Raw genomic sequence first — 22,040 nt, 5'->3', positions numbered from 1 at the left:
CCACTCTCAACAGCAACCATTTCAGCTCGTGTTCTCCAGCTATTTAAAAGTGCATGCGTATTAACTGGCGTTGCAGCCGGAAACGTAATTTAAAAGAAGCATTTTTTTGTCTTCGCAAAACTATATTAGTAATGTAAGTAACACAATTACATTGACTTTAGTAACTGTAATCAAATTACACAAATTTAAAATGTAATTTGTTACATTACTACGTTCCTCAAAAATGTAATTAGACTACAGTAACGTGTTATTGTGGAATATGTTACACCCAACTCTCCTCCTTACTTTAGCAGTAAATTCTGTTCCTTTTAATAACTAGCACTTCTTGTATGTATTGCCTCTTCTTGTTGAATCGATGAATGCCTCCTCAATTGTGAGCCGCTTTGGACAAAAAGCGTCTGCTAAATTACTAAATGCAAATGTAAATATTTCATTGCAGTTTGGTGTAAACCCAGCATAAGTGTCATTATCTCCGCCTGTTCCCCTTAACTTGCATCTCTTCTTTCATTTAAAATGAAGCGGGGAAAACTCTTGGTTAAAAAATATCCTTATATGTGTGGACATAGCCTTAAATGACTTTAATGGTATCATTATGATCAACACAAAAAAGCAAAGTTAAACATGCTGACCCGCATACTGCCAGCAGACAGTCCTGTATGGCATCTCTCTGGGCCTTGGTGAGTCCGCTGGCCTTAGAGAGGCTATAGACACCCTGCAGCAGCTGGTCCACCGGCCCGCTCCGTAAAGGTGAGGAGTCACACAGCAAAGATGAGTATTTACTCAGCAGCGGCAGAACGGCAACACATAGGTATCGGTTGATGGCCAGTGCCATGTCTGTTCCACCTAACCCCGTCTGCAAACAGAAAACACATTGAGTAATAAACTAAGTTGTTAAAGGGGAAAAAAAACTTTGGTAATATTTAATTGTAATAATAAATGTTTCATAAGCAGCAGATATGGTGACATTTGAAGGATTGTGAGATAACTAAAAGTGGAATAAGCAAAATTAGAAACTTTCTTTTGACCACAGTAAATAGTAAATCAGCATTAAAGGGCTTGTCTAGTAACTATAGCGAATATATTAAAAAGGGGTGGTCTTGAGGTGTAGGTATATGGTTGTTTTGGTATTTTCAAATAACAACATCCTCTGGCAGAATTTGGTCGTGTAATAGTTGCCGAAAATTCAGCTCGTCTCATCAATAAATTAATTAATTTTGAAATAATTGAAAAAACAGTATTGGAAATCAGTATTTCTTTTAAATGGATCGACAGTTTATGTATACACAACAACAGTTAAAGTTCTTTTCATGAATTTTACTTGGTGATTTTACATGAATTATTATGAGACTCAAATGTCCAGATTCTGTTTTCTGTCAATGTCTTCATTTTTACAATTACTAGATGCATAAAGCCATGGTATGACTTGTTTGAGAGGTTACAGATTTTTTTCTGTAGCATAAAGATTTGTTGAAACATGTTGAACAGACAGAGTGGTTGGAATATGTAGAACTAAGAATGAAACCCCCTATGAAACCTCCTTAACCTTTATTTTGGCATCTACTGCAGGGTTGGACCCTTAAGTAGATGGGTCAGACCTCACATGCTCTAGAATTTTGAGTAAACAACGGACTTATATTTCAGGTTTGTTCCTCACAGAGAACTATTGTTTGACTTCAAAGGACTTGTAATACAGCACAAGAGTAGAATCAACTGCTTTGGTGATGTATTATGACATTTTTGAAGATCAAGGTCACACTACAGTATATGGAAAAAGCCACCATAGAGATCTGAAACCGTTACTATGAAAATCACTATGAAAATCACTTTAGTATAAAAAGTATATAAAAAAAATAAATAAAGGTCATATGGGTTTGAAATGACATGATAACATTATTTCAATTTGACAGAACATTTACATACATGAAATTTCTCTCCACTTACAGTATCCATGTTAACAGCAGCTTTCAGATCTGTCAGGAAACCAAACTCCAGTAGACGCAGCAAGAACTGCTGATTTTTAACTCCATAAACCCGGTCCAAAAACAGCACCATGGCTGCTTTGTGATCCGGACAAAACATCCGACACATGTCCGGTTCGACCAGTAGATCCTCTGAGTATAACCAGCACACAATATTTTCAACCACCAATTAATCACATTAGCCTTCTAAATAACTCTGCCAGCAACTAAACTATTTAAAAACCAAACTCAGACTTTCTCATTAAAGGGATAGTTCACATAAAATGTAACATTTCCTCATAATTTACACTACTCATGTGGTTTTAAACCTTTATGATTACTCACAATGGAAGATAGAAGAAGAAAAATGCTGGTTGCTGGAAACCGTTAACTTTCATAGTAGGAAAAAAATTATATGGAAGTCAAATGAATCCCAGCAACCAGCATTTTAAAAATTACTTCCTTTGAGTTTCTTTCTTCTGTTAAACACAAAAGGAGAGTAAATGATGAGGTAATTTTCACTTTTAGGTGAGCTATCCCTTTAACCTGATGCCAGTTTTTAAAGAGCCCCTATTATGGTTTCTTGTAAATGACCTGTCATGCATTGTGTAACACAGCACTAAGTGAATGAAAACATCCAGCTGAGATTTAAATCTGAAAGTGCACTGTGTTTAAAACTATTGATTCTTTAGCGAAATAGTCAACTCAGAATTGAATATATGAATCGTGTTGGGTTCGGATCTTTTGCCTGAACGCGTTGACGTCAATACGATACATCACCAAATATGTAGTACCGGATCCAGTAAAACATGAACGTTCCTTTCCCTTCAGACACTAGCGGAGCGCAAGGATCAGAGGACTGATCATGACACGAAGATGACGATCACTGACAGATTGAGATTCGGCTGCAAAGGAGGGGTTTGGGAACAAATGAGTCGCTGAACAAATCGTATGGAAGTGGTTGGGATAAATAGGTCAAAATAAATGCATATTATAAGACAATGAAAGTGTTTTTGACCTTGCATGCATATCAAGACTGTTGTTGGAGACCCCCAAAACCAAAATATGACCTTTTATTATGCAAAATAGAGGCTCTTTAACAAATCAATAGATTTGGAAAGATAATTCGATGGTCTGAGTAAATGTATATTTTACTTAATTTCAATTGGTAAACACACACACACACACACACACCTGTGTTCACAACAGGTAAGCTGAATGGAATATTGATGATTCCTTCCAGATCCTCTCTGGGAATGAGAGACCTCAAGATGGCCCTGATACGAATGGCCTCACCTTTCCCTGCTTCTATGAGCTGCAAACCACATACACACACACACACACACACACACAATAGAGATGCCCATTAGCAAACCTTGAAGAGCCTTTAAAACCTTTAATGAAAACTGACTGTGCCTTGAAAAGTAGATAAAACCAATAAGCCCTTTCCAACTCAATCTTTCAAACACATTACATGGCTCTTATCTAGCTTTCCCAGCGGGTCTCCAAAACACTTACATGCGTCTCAGGGGCGCAGCGACCCAACAGATCGATCAGAGCAGAGTAGAAGGTCATTATGGCGTGTCCCATGTGGATGACGTCATGATCGTCTTCATCAAGTGTGTCACTAAGAGTGCAGATAGGTGCAGAATAAGACATGGGCATGAGTGAGAACAAGCTGACAGGATGAAATCGATGCCCAACACTCACAGTGTCCTGCTGGAACTGTGTGCACTGGGTCCGTCTTGCTGGTAGGAGATCCTGATGGCTTCCTCCATGGTTGCTAGAAGACCATTTCCCCCCTCCCCTCGAAGGGCAGGGCCAAAGCACTCGGGTCGGCGAATCAGAAGCCTCACCACCACGTAAGCGTTTTCCTCAACGCTTTCACCTGTAGGAGGACAACAACTCATTATTCAATTAAGAAAAATGAGGAGCATTGCTCAGATGTTTTAGTTAATGGAGTAGTAAATATAGTTGATCTTTTTAAATATTTAGGCATAATTATTGATTCTAATTTAAATAAAAATAAAACACATTAAGAAGGTTTTCAAGCCTGATGACTTATAGAAACATCAGGCATCATTTACCTATGAATGCTACTTAACTTTTTATGAACACAATGGTTTTCCCTCATTTATCTTACTGTGTTACAAGCTGGTCCCACACAAACATTACAGCATTAAAACCATTGTATATTATCTATAAACAAACTGTAAAAATGTTAGCTAAAAAGCCAAGGAGCTATCATTACTGTATGTGTATTGAACAACAAATTACTAACATTCGACAATTTCTTATTTTATGCGGATGTGTGTTAACGTATAAAAAATATTTAATGATCTTGCACCACCACCTCTCAAACAATGTGTGATTGTCTGCAAGGACAATATAAGACAGATTAGTTAGAGGTGATTGTTCAGTTAAAGTCAAGAGAACTGTTTTTGGACAATCAGTTTTTTTAGTCAGAGCAGCAGAAAGATAGAATAAAATACCAGTACATATCAGAGAGTACCACTTTTAATAATTTTAAAATAGTTCTTAAAGTTTGGCTGAAACAAAATCAAATATGCAAACACTGATCTGATTATGATGTATTGTATTTATTGTACTGTGTAAATTTTTTTTATATTGTTAAACTTGTTATAACTTCCTGCCCAGGGACTACAGATGTAGCTTTATAGCTAACTCTGGCACAACATGTCATGTTGTACATTGTATAAATAAATAAATAAATAAATAAATAAATAAATAAATAAATAAACCAATAGGAACCAACCAGAGGTGTTTAATTAGATTTTAACGGGTCAGGATTCCAGTTTGTGGGTATGTTTATACAAGAATAATTTAGGTTTTAATATATTTTATTGATTTTAAGTACACACATTCACAAACCCCACAGCCCTTACTATAGTTTTCTATCTGTCAGTTACTTCAGTTTGAAATGACTGGTGTTTGGAGAGACAATAATAATAATAATAATAATAATAATAATAATAATAATAATAATAATAAATATAAATAAATAAATCAAAAGAGAAACTATAATAAATTAAAAAGTGTATATAAATCTATGTAGACACTTTCCAACAGTGAAAAGATAAATAATAGTAATAATAATAACTAGCATAAATAAAAATAAAAGAGAAAATTATAAATTAAGTAAATAAAAATAAAATATTAGTAGGGCATTACTTAACATGGCCAACAAAGAATAATTTTAACAAAGAAAAGGTTTTTTATGAATTTTGGTGATTCAAATGCACAAGTACTTGCTGACAGCCAATGTATGTTCACCATATTGCAGTTTTCCAAAAAACAAAGGGGTGGCAGGGTGTTAGGGGGATAATTTTGTTACTGAACTTTTATTTGTTTACATACGTGCATGACTGACCAATGGTGGTGTGCAACAAAGTGTGGCCTAAATGTAGTAAGTAGAAAGGTACAAGTAATGCAAAAATGCAAACCAAAGCAAAACCCAAATCCCGAACAATTAGGAAATTTTGAAATCCCGTTCAGATGTATTTTGTTAGTTCCAAAGGAGGACAAGTCTGGGAAACGAGGATGTATTGTCAATTTACAGCAGTGTATCTCAGCCACATTCCTGGAAGACCACCAATGATGCATGTTTTAGTTGTCTCCTTAGTCTGTTACACCCATACCAGGTCTTCCAGTCTCTGCTAATCAGCTGATGATCTGAATCAGGTGTGTTTGGTTAAGGAGACATTGAAAATGTGCTAAGCTGGTGGGCCTCCAGGAACGTGGTTGAGAAACACTGGCCTACAATATGTGCAAAATTAAATCATCTACAGGCCTAAAAAAATTCGCCTGATCATAAACCTTTTCTAAATCAGATAGAAAAATATTTTATTTTTATTACATCATTTTCGTACCCTAAATAACTAAAAACAAACATTACCATTGCAGAATACTGCAAATCGCAGGAAGTCCAGGTAGCGTTCTCCCTCCACAGGATTCCAGCCAATATCTGGATATCCTTTAGAAACCAGCAGAGCACAACTATGCAAACCACAGCCTCCCAAATACTGCACAACCTGTACAAACGCATTGAGAAAGACCAGTCCGGACCATTATCATTATGAGCAAAAATCTGAAGGAATGTGGAAAGGAGATGAGTGAAAGTTACTTTTTCTAGGTCCGCCTCTGTAAGAGAAAGCGCCAGCTCGTTGTTGTCCATGACAGAAGCAGCCGCCACATCCAGAGGAGTCGATCCTCGCATCGAGGGAGATGCTGACAAGAAAAAACACATTTACTTTTGTCTTCATCTTTAAAAATGTTCAGACTCTGTGTTAATCAGAATCACATACCAAGTCCAACATTGCCATTGTCCAGCAGGTAGCTAAGATGATCAAACATGGCCTTCTGGTTCTGGCGACTGATTCGGCAGAAATAACACAGGAAACGACAGCAGTGCGCAACCATCTTGGGGAATATGATTTCCTTGATCGCAGAGGAGCAAGAGAGTGAAAAAAACACACACATAATTTAATGATTTCAGTCTAATTTATGAGGGTCAATTCCTCAATTAACGTTTGACTTCAATAATGAATTATAATGAAGCACAAGTATTTGATCTAATTATGATTACCTTGGATTCTCTGGAACCAAGGACGTTCACCATAACCTCCATGACAGTCTCGTGCATCCCCAGTGCTCTCATCAGATTAGGATGCTGATAGAAAACTTTATTGTTCATGATGTCACTACACAAGAGAAAACACAGGTGTCAAATAGAGGATAGAAGTGGTTTGGGCATGACAGTCCATCAAACACATGGAATCATTTAAGTGTCACCTCTTTATGGAATGTGTTCAAAAGTATTGTGTTTTGTGGCATGATGTAAATCTAGACTTTAATCTTAATGCCTGGTTATAAATGCTACAGAAAAATAAATTTACGATGAATTTTCAGGTGACACGGTGACTCAGTGGTTAGCACAGTCGCCTCACAGCAAGAAGGTCACTGGTTTGAGCCCTGGCTTGGTCAGTTGACATTTCTGTGTGGAGTTTCCATGTTCTCCCCATGTTGGTGTGGGTTTCGTCTGAGTACTCCGGTTTCCCCCACTGTCCAAAGACATGTGGTACAGGTGAATTGAATGAACTAAATTGGGCGTAGAGTATGTGTGTGCTAGAAAGAGTATATTAGTGTTTCCTAGTACTGGGTTGCAGCTGGAAGGGTATCCGCTGTGTAAAACATATGCTGGATAAGTTGGTGGTTCAATCTGCCGTGGTGACCCCTGATGATTAAATGGACTAAGCCGAAAATGAATGAATGAACAAATTATCATAATTAGTTGGTTTTAAAAGAGACTCTTATGTTTACCAAGGCTACATAATTGAGTAAAGCCTATATACTTCAGTGTCACATGATTTTTTAGAAATATAAAGTCATAATTTGGTGCAAAAAAATATAGGACCGATTTTATTTACATTTACATTTTTTTGTTGAAAGATTTTTGAATAATCATTCTTTCATACATTCATTCTTTTTCCCAGACTTCCCTCTCCTTAGTATGCTTGCTACTATGTTTGTTAATGTGTTTCTAGTATGGATTAGTATGTCATTAGTTTGTTTCTAGTCTGGATTGGTATGTTGCTATATGTTCAATGTAAAGTCAAAGGCAGTTTTTTACAATAGATGTCTATGGGACAGTTTCTAGGGTGCCGAAAGTGGTTGCTAGGGTGTGGCTGGTAAGTTGAAAGGTCATCAGTGATTGGCAGATTGGTAGTCTGAGTTAAATGAGCCCAATCAAAAGTCTGTATGACAGTCTGACAAAGTTATGAGATCACAAAATGTTAAGTCGAAAGAACTTTCCGAATTTTCCGGATCAGTTTTGGGAAAACCGTAAGTCGGATCAGTTAGAAAAGATATAGCAACTTAATTCAGTATAGTTTGGAGTTAGTTTAGTGGTTGTAGTGTAAGGGCCTAGGAGGAGATGCGTTCTTTAAATAGTCTAAGAAGAAGACGGAAGAATAATGAGTTTATGTAGTATAACAGTATGTTGGCATTGATGAAAATTCATATTTGGACCTTTGAGTTGAGACTTTGAGAGCCCCTGCTGTACACTATGCAACTAGTACAGCATTCCACTCCAAACACAGTCATCCGCTCTCACCCCAGTCCTCTGATCATGCATTCCTCTTCTTCTTTTCCCATCCTGGCCGTGAGCAATGAACGGATGCATGCTAGAGCCCACTGAAGGTGAAGAGTGTCTTCCACAGACGTCTGGCTGATACAGTAAGCCTTCTGTAGCGGCGCAGACATCTGGCCATCCAGACTGGCATACTGTTGATGCAGCAGACTGAAAACAGCGCGCACCAAATCTGGGTCTTCAATCGTCTCCTCCTGAGCCCAGAGCAGCATGGTTTCTGATATCAGCTGCTGCAGAGACACTAGAAAGGAAGAGACGTCTGGTACAGCTTACATTCACTCATCTGCCGTGTAATTGAAATAACCTGTACAGTTTTATGAATTCAGGTTCATAACATAACAACGTGATCCCAATATAATGAAAAAGATCATTTATAAAAGCCAAAAAGAGGCTAGTAGTGTTTCCTACCAGGTTTGCTCGCTATCTCCTCAGGCAGGCCAGACATTCTCCTCTTTAAATGCATTATTTTATCCACTAGGCCGTGGAGATGATTCCTGATTGACAGGTCATCCTCATTCTCATTCTCCGAACCACTCTCTATCTCAATTCCTGATTAAACAAAGACACGGGAATAAATGCTTCATGCATGAGAGGTCGTGATGCTGGACAATTATGCCACCGATTGTCCTAATTGTCTGCCTACCACAGTGGCTCATTAGATCCTGATGGAATTCCCACATCAGATCTTGGATGTCCTCTGGGCAAGGACATTCTTGACAGTCCTTGCGAAAGCTCAACATCATGTTTATCTGGAAAAAAAAAAGGATTATTAGGGAGAGTGAAAAGACAATTTACTATGTTTTCTGATTAGCTGAAAAATAGATTTGTTTGGACTGTAAAGAATGCACTGTAAAGATGTGGAAACACTGTAAAAATGCTGGGTTCCACACAATTTCTTTATGTTGGTAAACATAAATCTATTAACTTAATTGTTTTTACATATCCAAGTAGATTGAAGTTGTACATAAAACAATTACGCCCGATTGACCCAGGTCTACAACGTCCACGCTTGATGGAGGGCGTGTCTGAAGTTGGGGCTTACGCGATTATCATAGCAGTGTCAGCCAATGAAATTAGTCCACAATCGGCTACTGTCTGAGCTGGGGTATTTGCAAAGGATGTAGGGTGCGTTTCCGAAAACCATCGTTAGCCAACTAAGGTTGCAAGTAGCGTCGTTACAAACATAGTTTATTGATTTGGTGTTTCCTCAATCCATCGTTCCAACAAACTTTCGCAAACTGCCTCGCAAAGTTGTATGCTTGCAACTACACCTCTGGAGCTGTAGTTAGAAACATAGTTCCTGGCTGTGTTCTGTTGCCAGTTATCCCCCCTATACCCTTTTCAATTCAATTCAATTCACTTTTATTTGTTTAGCGCTTTTACTATGTAGATTGTGTGAAAGCAGCTTCACATAGAAGATTATAGTAAATTGAAACAGTGTAGTTCAGTTTTCAGTGTTTAAGTTCAGTTCAGTTTAGCTCAGTTCAGTGTGGTTTAATAATTACTACTGAGAGTCCAAACACTGAAGAGCAAATCCATCGATGCGCAGCTCTACAGATCCCGAACCATGCATGCTAGTGGCGACATTTATTTATATGATTTATATATGATATTAGTAAACGTGTTAGCTTATATGCCCTATACCCTATTCATTTAGAACATTCTACCATTTAAATTTGGAATGATAAAAAAAGCATTAAAGTCATCTCTCTTAGGTGTCATTTGCTTTTAAAGTATTTTTACAGTTCAGTTTTAGCGATCTTCATGTTTACAATTGCGCTCCCTTCGAAGTGCACTTTGAAAACATTGATGACATTTTGATTTTGATTATTTATTAAGTATCTGTACTGGTTATGACATGGACCTGTTGGTTATAACATTTCTGCAGTGATTTGCATGTGTCAAGTTGTAAAAGTAGACTTTTCAAAAAAATTTAAAATAAATGAACAATATCCTGCTTAATAATAACAATAATAATAATAATTATCATCAACTTCATCATTATTATTATTTATATTATTATTAAAATAGATTTGTTTTTTCATTTCCTAATAAATAATAAATATTAAATTTCATTTCTCAATAAATAGCCACATTATTTATTTATTTATTTATTAATTTATTTATTTATTTATATGATTTATATATGATATTAGTATACATGTTAGCTTTTGTAAGTGATTCTATGTTCATTTTGAATAGAATATGTAATGTTCTCAATAATATTTGTAAAGGAAACATAAGCCCTATATGTGCCATTTACATATTTTTCAATTAATATGGAAAACAAGTGCATGTTTTTACCAGAACTAATATTGGATTCTTTTTTAAGTGTGTGTGTGTAAAACAATATAATTTGCACAAAGAAATGATGGAGTTCTTCTCTAAAGAAGTAGTTACTCCACCCCGTTTAAAGCATCATTATGGAGTTTTGAGTTATAACTAACATTGTTCAAACCATGGATCTGCGACAGAGAAACTAAGGGTTTTGCGAAACACTCATCACTACATCCTTCTTTCCCGAAACAATGCATCGTACTATGATAGTTCAGCCACAAGTTATGTCATGGTTTGGGAAGCGCACCCCTGATTGGCTGACGCTTCCTCTGATGCTTGAAAATTTGAGAAATTCCCAACTTTTACAGCAGGCAACACCACTGAAGCGGCGCAGAAGGATCCACAATTCAGTTCAGCAACGCTTGACGTCACCCATTCAAAGTGAATAGGAAGCGTTGACGCTGACGCCTCGTGTAAACGGGCCGTTAAGTTGTCCCGCAAAAAATATTAAGAATTGTGTTATTTCAACTCATTTTAAATAAGTAGTTTAACCGTCCTGTCGTGTTTGGGTCAAATCTGAACCTGACTTAAAACACTTGTATTGTGTTTTAGATCTGATTGCCCAAGGCCTTATGATATCCTCCACACAATGCACTTAAACTTTCATTGAAGTTTGAGTGTTTTAATCAACCGTGTAACACTTATTCAACCATCAAACATCCCCATACACACTACCCCCAACTCACTCACTCACACACACACATTTCAGACTGAACAATGTATTTGTGCGTACACATCTCTTTTCCGTGCTTATGTACAGTACTGATCATCCCACATGATTACCTCCATGACATTATATGTTCATTTTGTAATACATTTCCAGTGCCTATTTGTATTTTGACTGCAGCTATTTCATGTCTAATTCTATAAATTCAAGTTAAACCTAGTTTGAGACTAGTTTGAGACTGTTCACAGCTTAAGAATGTTTTGAACAATTTAAAAGCAGTTAAAAGAGACTGAGGGGTGAACACGACAGGAGGGTTAAGCATGCAGCAAAGGTTATTTTTAGAGTGTAGTTCTAGTTTTGATGGTAAAACCAAATTCTTGTTGAACTGTTTTATGAATATAGTATCACATTTGTGTTAGTGCTCACATGGTGAAAAAAATGCTCTTGCATGTGTGATATTGTTTAATTATATAATATCTTATAAGTATAAAAAATTAAGAAAAACCTATACAGGGATATTTTTGACTTTCAGAATTTGTATTATAAAGTCATTTAACATTCACAGTCAATGCTCTTGGACTATCAAGAATTGTTTTTGTTTGTTATATGCAAGATGAGTGGCATACTCCATAATGTCAGCTTGCACTTTGCTCAAGTGTAAATGTGTCTATTCATTTGGTTTGGTATTGGCTTTCATATGTTATGATCTAATGTAAATTTAGCTTTCTATATTTGTTGGACCCCAGGAAGAATACCCACCAGTGGAGATCTCAATAAACAAATAAACAGAAACAGAAGTTCAACCACAAAAATAGAAATAAATCAACAATGATAATGATATAGATGATAAGCTTCATGATATTTTATTATAATTCTTTGGGTGTTCAGTTTAAGGAAGTGTAAAAATTACTATGTGGGGTTATATGACCATTTAAAATAAAAATTAATAGGCTGAAATTTTATTTTGACCAAGTTTTTAGATAAAAAATTTAATTTTGTCATGTAATTTTTTACATAAAATTTAAATATAAACACAAAATCATTCTCCTCACATGCCATTTGATCATATGTCAAATAAAAAGTACAATACTGCCTGAAATTTCAAAAATAAATAAATAATTTTCTGTACACCAGTGCTTCTCAAAAATCCAGACCCAGAGATATTTCAATCTGAGCCTACCTCAATTTCATATTTCATGCGCATTATTTGTGTGTAAGGGATTCAAAGTGTAGATATACAACTTTTATAAGCATGTCAAACATGTCTTACTAGTATATGATCATTTAAAATGGATTGTTATTACAAAAATCATTTAAAAATCACTCAAACCTGATTATCTTCTGTAGAACCCAAAATAAAATATTTAGAAAAATGTTAGAGTGGAGTAACAGAAGAATATTTGAACCAAACTGACTTACAACTGATGGACATCACAAAATCTTTTCTTTTGTGCTCATACAGGATTGTAAAAACACGAAAACACTTGACAACAGAAATCTACAGTTTAATCCAGTCAGCCTCTGACCTGTTCTTGAGGTGGAGAACGAAACTCTTTGGTTTTGCGAGCAGTGAGAGCAGCGGACATGTTGAGTGCATCTACAACTTCATTGTAGCGAAAGCGCTGGTTCTCTTGAAGATGACCTACAAAGTCACCTGAGAACGATATCACCGCTTCGACCCTGTGACGAACCTGGCAGTCACACAAGTACTTCAAAAGTTTGCAAACCTGATGATGACAAAGAGAGAAAGATAGTCATAAAAAAGACAGAAATGAGTCAGATAAGGCAATTCGTTCATATGTCAATTTAATTTATTAAGGAAGAATTCATTCAATTGATGAAATGTGACAGAAAATACACTTACAGTGCTCAGCATAAGAACACCCCTCACAAATCTCTCTTTTAAGCTCGTATTTTTAATAGGAAGCTTTCCAATATTATATTTGCGCATATATATTAGATCAGTACTGAAGCCAAATCTGGAGCTTATCTAACAAAATAACTTACGATAACGGTACAAAAACTAGTACACCCATATTTACTTGTTATAGAGAAATATTAAATCTAAAGTAAAAAAGAGGAAAAATCAAGAGAAGCAAAAAAAAAGGACAAATTTAGTTGAAATTTTGTAGGTTGTAATTTTTTTTGCCATATTTTGCTTGAATTTAAATGGATTATCTTTCAATTTCTAAATATGTTTGGACACTAAAATATTGTTTTATGTCTGTTTAATAAATCTGTTTTGTTTAAATGCACCAAAATACATTGCTTATATTCACTGAGAAATGGATCAAAATATTCATTTTCAAAATGGGGTGTACTCAATTATGCTGAGCACTCTAAAATATTACAAAAATATCAGTTTCATATATTTGAATCCAGACAAAAAATGATCACAGTTTCAACAATAATATAAAAAATGTATAACAATTAAACACTATTAATAATGAATAATTTTAAGCAATAATGTGTAGTTTTAGATTGATTAAAGGAATAACACTAAAGTAATTTGCCATCACAGGAATAAATTAAATATTATACTATACACATATTATATTAGTTCTCTTTGTAGCTATGGAACAATTAAAAGATCACTTGAAACGTCTCAGTTTCTTTAAATTTACACTGTTATTAGGTATGAGTTTGAGTAAATGTTAATGTTTGTTTATTCTATAAAGGTCTGATAACACTTCTTCAAAATTATAAATAAAATATTGTTATTTAGAACATTTTTTTCTTTAGGAAAATTACAGTCAAAATAGCAAATACGTTCATTTTGAAATTGAAAATTCAGCTTCTTAACTCTTTTGAAATTAAAATATTGATAATGTATTGAATAAAAACATGCCTGAATTTTTTTTTAATTTTATGCAAATGCTCTAAATGACAGCATTTATAATTTACATTTAAATAAATTTAATTAGTTAACAAATATATATACACATATATATATTATACCCCGGCTGGGTCAGTTGGCATTTCTGTGTGGAGTTTGCATGTTCTTCCAGTGTTCGCCTGGGTTTCCTCCGGGTGCTCTGGTTTCCCTCACAGTCCAAAGACATGCGGTACAGGTAAATTGGACACGCTAAATTGCCCATAGTGTATTTGGATGTGTGCAGGAGTATGTGGGTGTTTCCCAGTGTTGAGTTGTGGCTGTAAGGGCATCTGTTGCGTAAAACATATGCTGGATGGATGAATATATATATATATATATATATATATATATATATTTATTTATTTTTTTTTTTTTTATTAATTTTTTTAGACCCAGATAAAGTTTTTTTTTTAAGACTTATAAGAGTATTAAGATTTTTTTCTTAACAAACATCTTACAAATATCAAGAAAACATAAGTGTGAGCTTAAGAGACTTTTTTTAAATATCTTTCAAGCATCTGACATGTAAATTCAGGTCAATTGGGACATTTTTCCTTGGTCATCTCATTAGCAAAAAGTGACTCGATTGACCTGAATTTACCCTAAATTTTGATTTGGTGGTGTTCAGTCTCTTTAAGGGTGCACTCACACTATGCTATCTGAACTGTGCCTAGGCGTATTTCCCGGTTCGTTTGAGAAGTGTGCAAAGTACTCCTAAGCCCGAAACGTGAAAAGCCTGAAGACAAGACATGACTTTTAAGGGACTGCTTCGTATGGATTTATTAATCAGTCTTACTGTTCAATGAACACTAGCTGTCATTGTTTATAATGAGTTGTCAAAAGTGGCTGATGTGTTTGGCGAAATATTTGATTGCGTGTCTGCACGCATATATCAAACTACTAAAACTATATAACTAAAGCAAGCTCCACTGTGCTGAGCGAGAGGGTTACTCTTCTATTAAACTGAACAGTTGCATCATTGATGACATAAGCGTGCTCCAGCTTGGTTACAATGTAAGTGTAGGCCGTCGGGGGGGCAGGGGAGGGGGTACAATCTTGCTTCGGCACGGTTCAAGGCAACTGTACATAGTGTGAGTACGCCCTAATTGATCTATGCTGACCTGTAACTTGACAGCTTCTGGCAGCTTCATCTGAAGAAGCACATCATCTTTCCAATCTCCACCCTCTTTTTCCTCTTCACCTCCATCACTCTCTCCAAGCTCATCCACCTCTTCTGTTCTCCGTGTTGCTTTCATGTACTCGGCCGGCAGGATGAGACTAAACACAGCCTCTAGATCTGCCCCCTGATACACACCCATCAGCAGGAGGGTGTGAATCAAGTTTAGCAGAGGAATCAGCAAGAGCTCAACACTTCCCCCTGTGGGATCCCTCACACCCTGTCCCACCACCATCACTGCTTCCTTTAGCATTGCGATCACAACAGCCTTCAAAACATCCAATGGAAACTCGGGACTGTCCTGGCGCAAACTACTCCACAAAACCCTGCCTTCATCTCCATCCACCAGATCTACTTTATTATTAGGTCTGATGAAGCAAGGTGATGTGAAGCGCATTATGGGCCATAACGAAGTGCTGCGGTCACTTCCTGGAAACCTCTGCACCTTTTTATTGCTTTTGTACAGGGTGATAGATTGTGTGGTGTTTGTCATTGGCACGATGTATTCATGATTCATGGTCTGCCTGGCACTGGCGTGGGCATCGAGGTGGATGTTGATAAGGAGGTTGTAATAGCTGGTTCGCAGTTGGCCTGGCATTCTGGAGCACTGCAAGGCAAATAAGAGCTGCGATTGGTCCACATGGCTGCAGAGGGCATGGCTTACGTGTGCATTTCCATGAGCTGAGAGGGCAGAGTAGAGGAGGAGGGTGTGGTTATGAAACTTGAGGAGGTCATGTGATTCAGAGAGTTCCAGAATGTCCAAACACCTGGAAGAGAGAGAAGGGGATTGTTTTTATAGAGCTAGAAAAACTATTATTGTCACAATCACCAGCGATCTAGACCTTTCAGATCGCTAAAAAACATGCACTATCACCGGGACTACAATTCTGCCACTGAAATTAACTACAAATCCATCATTCCCTACACTCACACTTGTCCCAGATTTCCCTAGATTGCAAACACACAGTTTATGCTTGTGAGGACTGATTACCAAAACAATAAACAAAGCAAAGGTCAAAAACCACGGCAGGCAAAACATGCAATGCTTACTTATAGTTCAACAAGACTCAGCAAAGATGTGTGTGTGAGCTGTGTTTATAGTCTGGGTATAGTCTAAGGCAGTGGTGTCCAAACTACGGCCCGCGTGCCATCTGCGGCCCGCAATCAGTTTTGTGGCGGCCCGCGAGGCTTTTTATAAATATCAATAGAATCTGGCCCACTATACAAAAATGAACGTAATTCAATAAATAACCACCGGGCGTCGCTATCACATGCCTTCAATTAGGCAGCAGTTCCTGTTATGAAGTAAAACGAACCGATCAAACTGACGGAAACATGATTCAGGGCTCGACAGACTGCCCGATGTCCCGGGGCCAGCGTGCGAGACGCTCAGGCTAGTGTACAGAATGTTACTGGCCCGATCGGGCCAGTGCTGCCTTGTCACAAAAGTTTGGCTGCGACTGTCTGTCATTGCGTGCAAATACAATCTTAGGTCCTTTCACACATAGACGTTTGTTTTCGGAATCTGTGTCGTTTCCCCCCGTTAGCGCAGTTCGTTTGGCATTTGTGAATTCAGCAATCACGCTCGCATCCGCGCCAAATCAATCGGTCCGAGTGAATGAGATGGTCTCTGCTCGATTAAGCCGATCGAGTGTAGTGACAAAACAAAACATTCCAACAAACTAACGACCCAGGCTATATCACAGTGTATTATGATTGTGTAATAGCCATATATACGGCTATACGAAGAGAGAATGATAAGACGAGATGTCATTCCTACCGGTAAATGTGTGCTTCATGTCGAATGCGAAAGTAAAAGCATGCTGTAATATTACCGAGAGCTGTTTATCTGTTAGGAAAATTGACCGAAGTTCCATATTCTAATCTTATATTATGTTGTATTAGGCCAGTTGTTTTGTTGATTTCTGCACTGCCAGCTTGAAAGAAAGATCAACATTGATCTGCTTCATGATCCGATGCAGTCTCGGTTCATATGCTGTCTCTCTATAATTTAAGTCTATAATGCAGAATTCTAGCCAACGTTTCTTTGATAGATTGATTAATTCAGTAAATGATGATTGTCATCATAAATACAGCAAAATTGTGAAATGTTGCACTATAAAATAACTATTCAAAAGTAGCTTATCATTGAATTAATCATTTTTAAAGATGAGTTTTCAGCTTCATTACTTCAGTCTTCAGAGTCACATGATCCTTCAGAAATCACTAATATTAATTATTATTGTTGTTATTATTATTAATATTATTGTTATTAATGGTAATAGTAATAAAAGCAATAATGTCTGGAATAATAATTTTATTTGAAACTGCATACAATAAGAAAGCATTCAATTTAAAATTTTAATAATAAATATTTAACAATTTAACATTTTTCAACATTTATTAAATGTAGCCTTTATGAACTGAATAATTTTCCTTTAAAAAACATGAAAAAATAAATTAAACTGACCCAAAACTCTTGACCGGTACCGGTGTATGTATATATATATGTATGTATATATATATATATATATATATATATATATATATATATATATATATATATATAATATATATATATATATATATATATATATATATATGCGTGTCTGTGTGAGGTATGTAAAATTTGGCGCGGGACAATGTTTTTTTTTACATTTGGCCCTCGGCCCAAAAAGTTTGGACACCCCTGGTCTAAGGGGAAGGGCTAAGAGGTAGAAAAAAAAAAAAAACTTCTGTTTATCTGCTGCTAAATACAAATCTGAAAAATATACCATAAAACATTTATGTTTTGTTGTTTGTGTGGTTTAAATAATTACTCTTACTATTATTATGAAAGTATTTTGATATATTTTGCTGCTATAGCATTTAAAATTGTTATTTATACAATTCTGATTCAAAACTCATTCACTCTTTTTGGCTTAGTCCCTTTATTAATCCGGGGTCGCCACAGCGGAATGAACCACCAACTTATCCAGTGTGTTTTACACAGCGGATGCACTTCCAGCCGCAACCCATCTCTGGGAAACATCCATACACACTCATTCACACACATACACTATGGACAATTTAGCCTACCCAATTCACCTGTACCGCATGTCTTTGGACTGTGGGGGAAAACGCAGCATCTGGAGGAAGCCCACACAGGGAGTGCAGGGAGAACATGAAAACTCCACACAGAAATGCCAACTGACCCATCCGAGGTTCAAACCAGCGACCTTCTTGCTGTGAGGCGACAGCACTACCTACTGCGCCACTGCGTCACTCTGATTCAAAACTATGAAATCCTATTTCATTAAATGTCATGTGTTGACAATTCTAACCATTGTAGTAATTTTTATTATTCCACACATCTAAATGCCAAAAACACATTTGATCAATTTGTAATTTTAAATAGCAGATTTAGAGAAAATTTGAGTCAATCCAAGACAAATGTCTGTGACACAGTGGCTCAGTGGTTAGCACTGTAGCCTCACAGCAAGAAGGTCACTGCTTCGAGTTTCTATGTGTAGAGTTTCTGTGTGGAGTTTGCATGTTCTCCCAGTGTTTCTCCGGGTGCTCCGGTTTCCCCCAAACACATGTGGTATAGGTGTAATTAAATTAACTAAATTGGCTGTAGTGTATGTGCGTGAATGTAAGAGTGTATGGGTGTTTCCCATTACTGGGTTACAGGTGGAAGGGCATCCACTACTTAAAACATATTCTGAATAAGTTGGCGGTTCATTCGGCTGTGGCGACCTCTAATAAATAAAAAGACAAAGCCGAAATTAAAATGAATAAATGAAGTCAAATGTCAACCGAGTAAAAGTAAAGGTTATTGGGGAAAAAACAAACTAAATTTATTTAGTTAATGGTGATGCTTCTTAAAGATTTATTAGTAGAAAACAAATTCAAAGCTAAAAATGCATCTCCAAATTCAATATAGTCAAATATATATCTCGAATTTAATTGATAAATCTGAATTTTTTTCTAGCTCCATTAAATGTTGAGAAGTGTATACACTGTGAGCATCTCTGTAGTGACCTCTGACCTGCTCTCTTCAGGAATATACAGAGTCATGATCTGCTGGATGTGAGAACAGCGAGCTCTCCAACCATATCTCTCCTCCAGACGGCTCATTTCCACAGGCTGTGTGCGGTCTGGTACTCGAGTCCACCGTGTATGTGTTAGGTGCTGAACACACAGTCTAGGAGGACACTTAGGATTCGCATTTCTTCGCTCACTCCGAAAAACTCCCGCTGATAATGGCATCACATTCTGTGCGGGTGACAGTACAAATTTACAAACTGGAGCAAATATAAGAAAAGCTCAAGTCATTTGATGTTTTATTTATGTGCAGGTCATGTTTCCATTATATCAGAATGTGTCTCTTTCTGAGCAAAGACAAAATGACAATTACACATTTACTGACATATATAGAAAAAGACACACACTTAAATGACATGCAGTGCCTTCACCTTTGCCTTGGATGGTCAGCTGTAATTCAATGTAATCCAGACTTCTATAAGTTCCTTGTTTAAGTTCCTGCATTAGTTAACACTCAGAATGCCTATGCAAATCACTACGCTTTGAAACAAAGACTATAAAACGTAACTCGGGGGAGTTATCGAGGTCTTTCCACAGGGGCGTAGCAACTGGGGGGATGGGGGGGGGGTCTGCCCCCCTCACTTTTAGAGACAGACTATTTAGAAACAGGTGATTAACAATTATATTAACATATGATCTCATATAGCCGGTCCCCCCCCCCCACTTTTAAATGTCCACTATGCCCCTGTCTTTCCATCATTACACTCTCTCAAACTCTTATTTTTATTCCTATACTCTTCTCCTTTACAACTGTATAAATGTGTTTGTGTTACTGTAGGTGTTAGTTTCTGTTAGATTAGTCATTAGATTGGCCTGCATATGTTTATGAATTTAATGTCTTAAACTTCAATCTTAATACCGTTTAAACATACTGTAAATGGGTTTTTATTTTTGATAGCAATAGCTGTAATTGAAATCAACTGTCTGTTCGAACAGACTGAACTGGACGATTCGTTGTTTAGATTAAAGAGTTGATTCTTCTTGAAGTCCCATTCAAATTAATCTTCAATTCACTTTGAGCTAATTTGCTACATATATTTACAACAAAGAATGAAATGATGCCATACTAAGACTCTAAAGGAGACCAGTGCAACCCCCCAAAATGATCATTTTTAATCTTTTTACTTCTTTACTTTTCAATTATTTGTCAGTACGACATTTTTACTCATTTGTTCTAATTAATTATTATTTTAAACATTTTAAACGTTATGCTGTATGCTGTATGATAACGCTATATTATTTTACCCATGTTTTTACATTTCAAGTTACCTGAAACAAAACATTTAATATGCTGTATATAAAATCCCTTTTATTAATTGTATTTGATGTCAAATATATAATTTTGCAGCTATTTGTAGTTGGAGTATAAGAGTGCACAAGAAAAGTCTGTTTTGATTATGATCTATATTTCTATGCTCAGCCAAAATGGAGACCTTTTTAAAGAAAGATAGATAGTTCTTTCAATGTTTTTATTTATTAATGCCTGAGCATTGCTGGCTGTGGAATGTATTTTTCACAAGTTTACAAGGACACCCGTTGGGCTGAAAGAAGCACGTTTTGGAGATTTATTTGGTCTGGCCATGGAGAACAGAACTGATGTACTGAGTTTACCTTGATACGGCCGAGCTCAAACTGGAAGACATTAGAACTGGTGGCTTTAGCAAATACTGCAGGGAAAAGCTTGGTGCCTGGTTCCACCTACGGATGAAGAGACTTTGCTGAAGTTAAAATAAACTAACATCAATGTCTAAACAAGGAAAATGAATGAGAATTTTATCGAATAAAGTACGTAGGCTATAAAGTGTTATGGCTAAAATCATGAGTGCGTACTCATATTTTCAAGTCATTATGTAATGATTAAGTTAACACAACAATGAATAACCTTAATGGTGCAATAAAATATATAAAACTAAATATCTGAGCATCAGTGTCTCCACTTCTGGGTCTCAACTGAATGTTTACCTGATAGTATGTAGTGATCTCCTTGCCGTTGGCAGTGAATGTCAGAGTCCTGTGGCTGTGTCGACCAGACATCCAATCTCCAGTCCACTGCTGCTGCGACTGTGGGATAAACTACTGCCCTCTGCTGCACATACCATGTAACAGCTGCTGCGCTTCACGCTAACAAATACACACAGTCCATACACAAGGATTAATTACATTATACATACCATTACAATAATATTTAGATTATGTGGAGAATATTTGTACATTTTAATTTTATGCATTTGTGGAAATTTTATAGTTTCTGGGATAATATTTCCTTATACTGTAGCTGTTTTATTTTAAGTAAATTCAACTTTATTGTTTTTTATTTCCCTCGTAATTTTATTTTAGTTAGTTAGCAGTGCAGTTTTTCATCTCATGTTTACATTTTAATTCAACTTTAATTATCTTAAATAATACAAATAAGAAATTAAATTACTATTTTATATCTGCATATACATTTTTAAGTTAACATCATATATAGTTCAATTTAATAGTACAGTATGATACATATTTTATGTGTGTGTCGACTGTGGTGTGACATATATTGACTTTTTATTCCAGAACAATCTATATTGATATAATTGTATAATTAAAAATAAATAAATTATGTATAGTACATAAACGTGATTATATATATTTCATTTAACATTACTTTAAATAATTTCAGAAATTAAATTAAAATATGCATATATAACTTTGTAAACTTTTACAGTTAACTCAATATATATAAAAATTTAAGTACAGTATAAAATATTTGTGTGGTATGACATATTTAGAAATTA

The 22,040-nt window shown here is 36.0% G+C and overlaps 1 protein-coding gene across 1 annotated transcript in view; it reads right to left on the bottom strand.

Moving 5' to 3' along the window:
- The window catches only part of ryr2b (ryanodine receptor 2b (cardiac)), a 103,780-nt gene that overhangs the window by 60,811 nt on the left and 20,929 nt on the right, over positions 1 to 22,040 (bottom strand). The window contains 19 exon segments of the mRNA XM_056477285.1: positions 630 to 853; positions 1,942 to 2,111; positions 3,153 to 3,273; positions 3,477 to 3,585; positions 3,669 to 3,846; positions 5,875 to 6,010; positions 6,103 to 6,206; positions 6,284 to 6,416; positions 6,565 to 6,679; positions 8,092 to 8,368; positions 8,536 to 8,676; positions 8,771 to 8,876; positions 12,658 to 12,858; positions 15,128 to 15,484; positions 15,530 to 15,950; positions 19,214 to 19,440; positions 20,881 to 20,967; positions 21,232 to 21,278; positions 21,281 to 21,397. Of these exon segments, the coding sequence (XP_056333260.1) occupies positions 630 to 853; positions 1,942 to 2,111; positions 3,153 to 3,273; positions 3,477 to 3,585; positions 3,669 to 3,846; positions 5,875 to 6,010; positions 6,103 to 6,206; positions 6,284 to 6,416; positions 6,565 to 6,679; positions 8,092 to 8,368; positions 8,536 to 8,676; positions 8,771 to 8,876; positions 12,658 to 12,858; positions 15,128 to 15,484; positions 15,530 to 15,950; positions 19,214 to 19,440; positions 20,881 to 20,967; positions 21,232 to 21,278; positions 21,281 to 21,397 (3,271 nt within the window).

This window comes from Danio aesculapii, chromosome 17 (assembly GCF_903798145.1).
Source record: "Danio aesculapii chromosome 17, fDanAes4.1, whole genome shotgun sequence".
In the NCBI taxonomy this organism is placed as follows: Eukaryota; Metazoa; Chordata; class Actinopteri; order Cypriniformes; family Danionidae; genus Danio; species Danio aesculapii.
The sequence above is the reverse complement of the archived record's forward strand: the minus strand, read 5'-3'. Positions and strand labels throughout refer to the sequence as shown.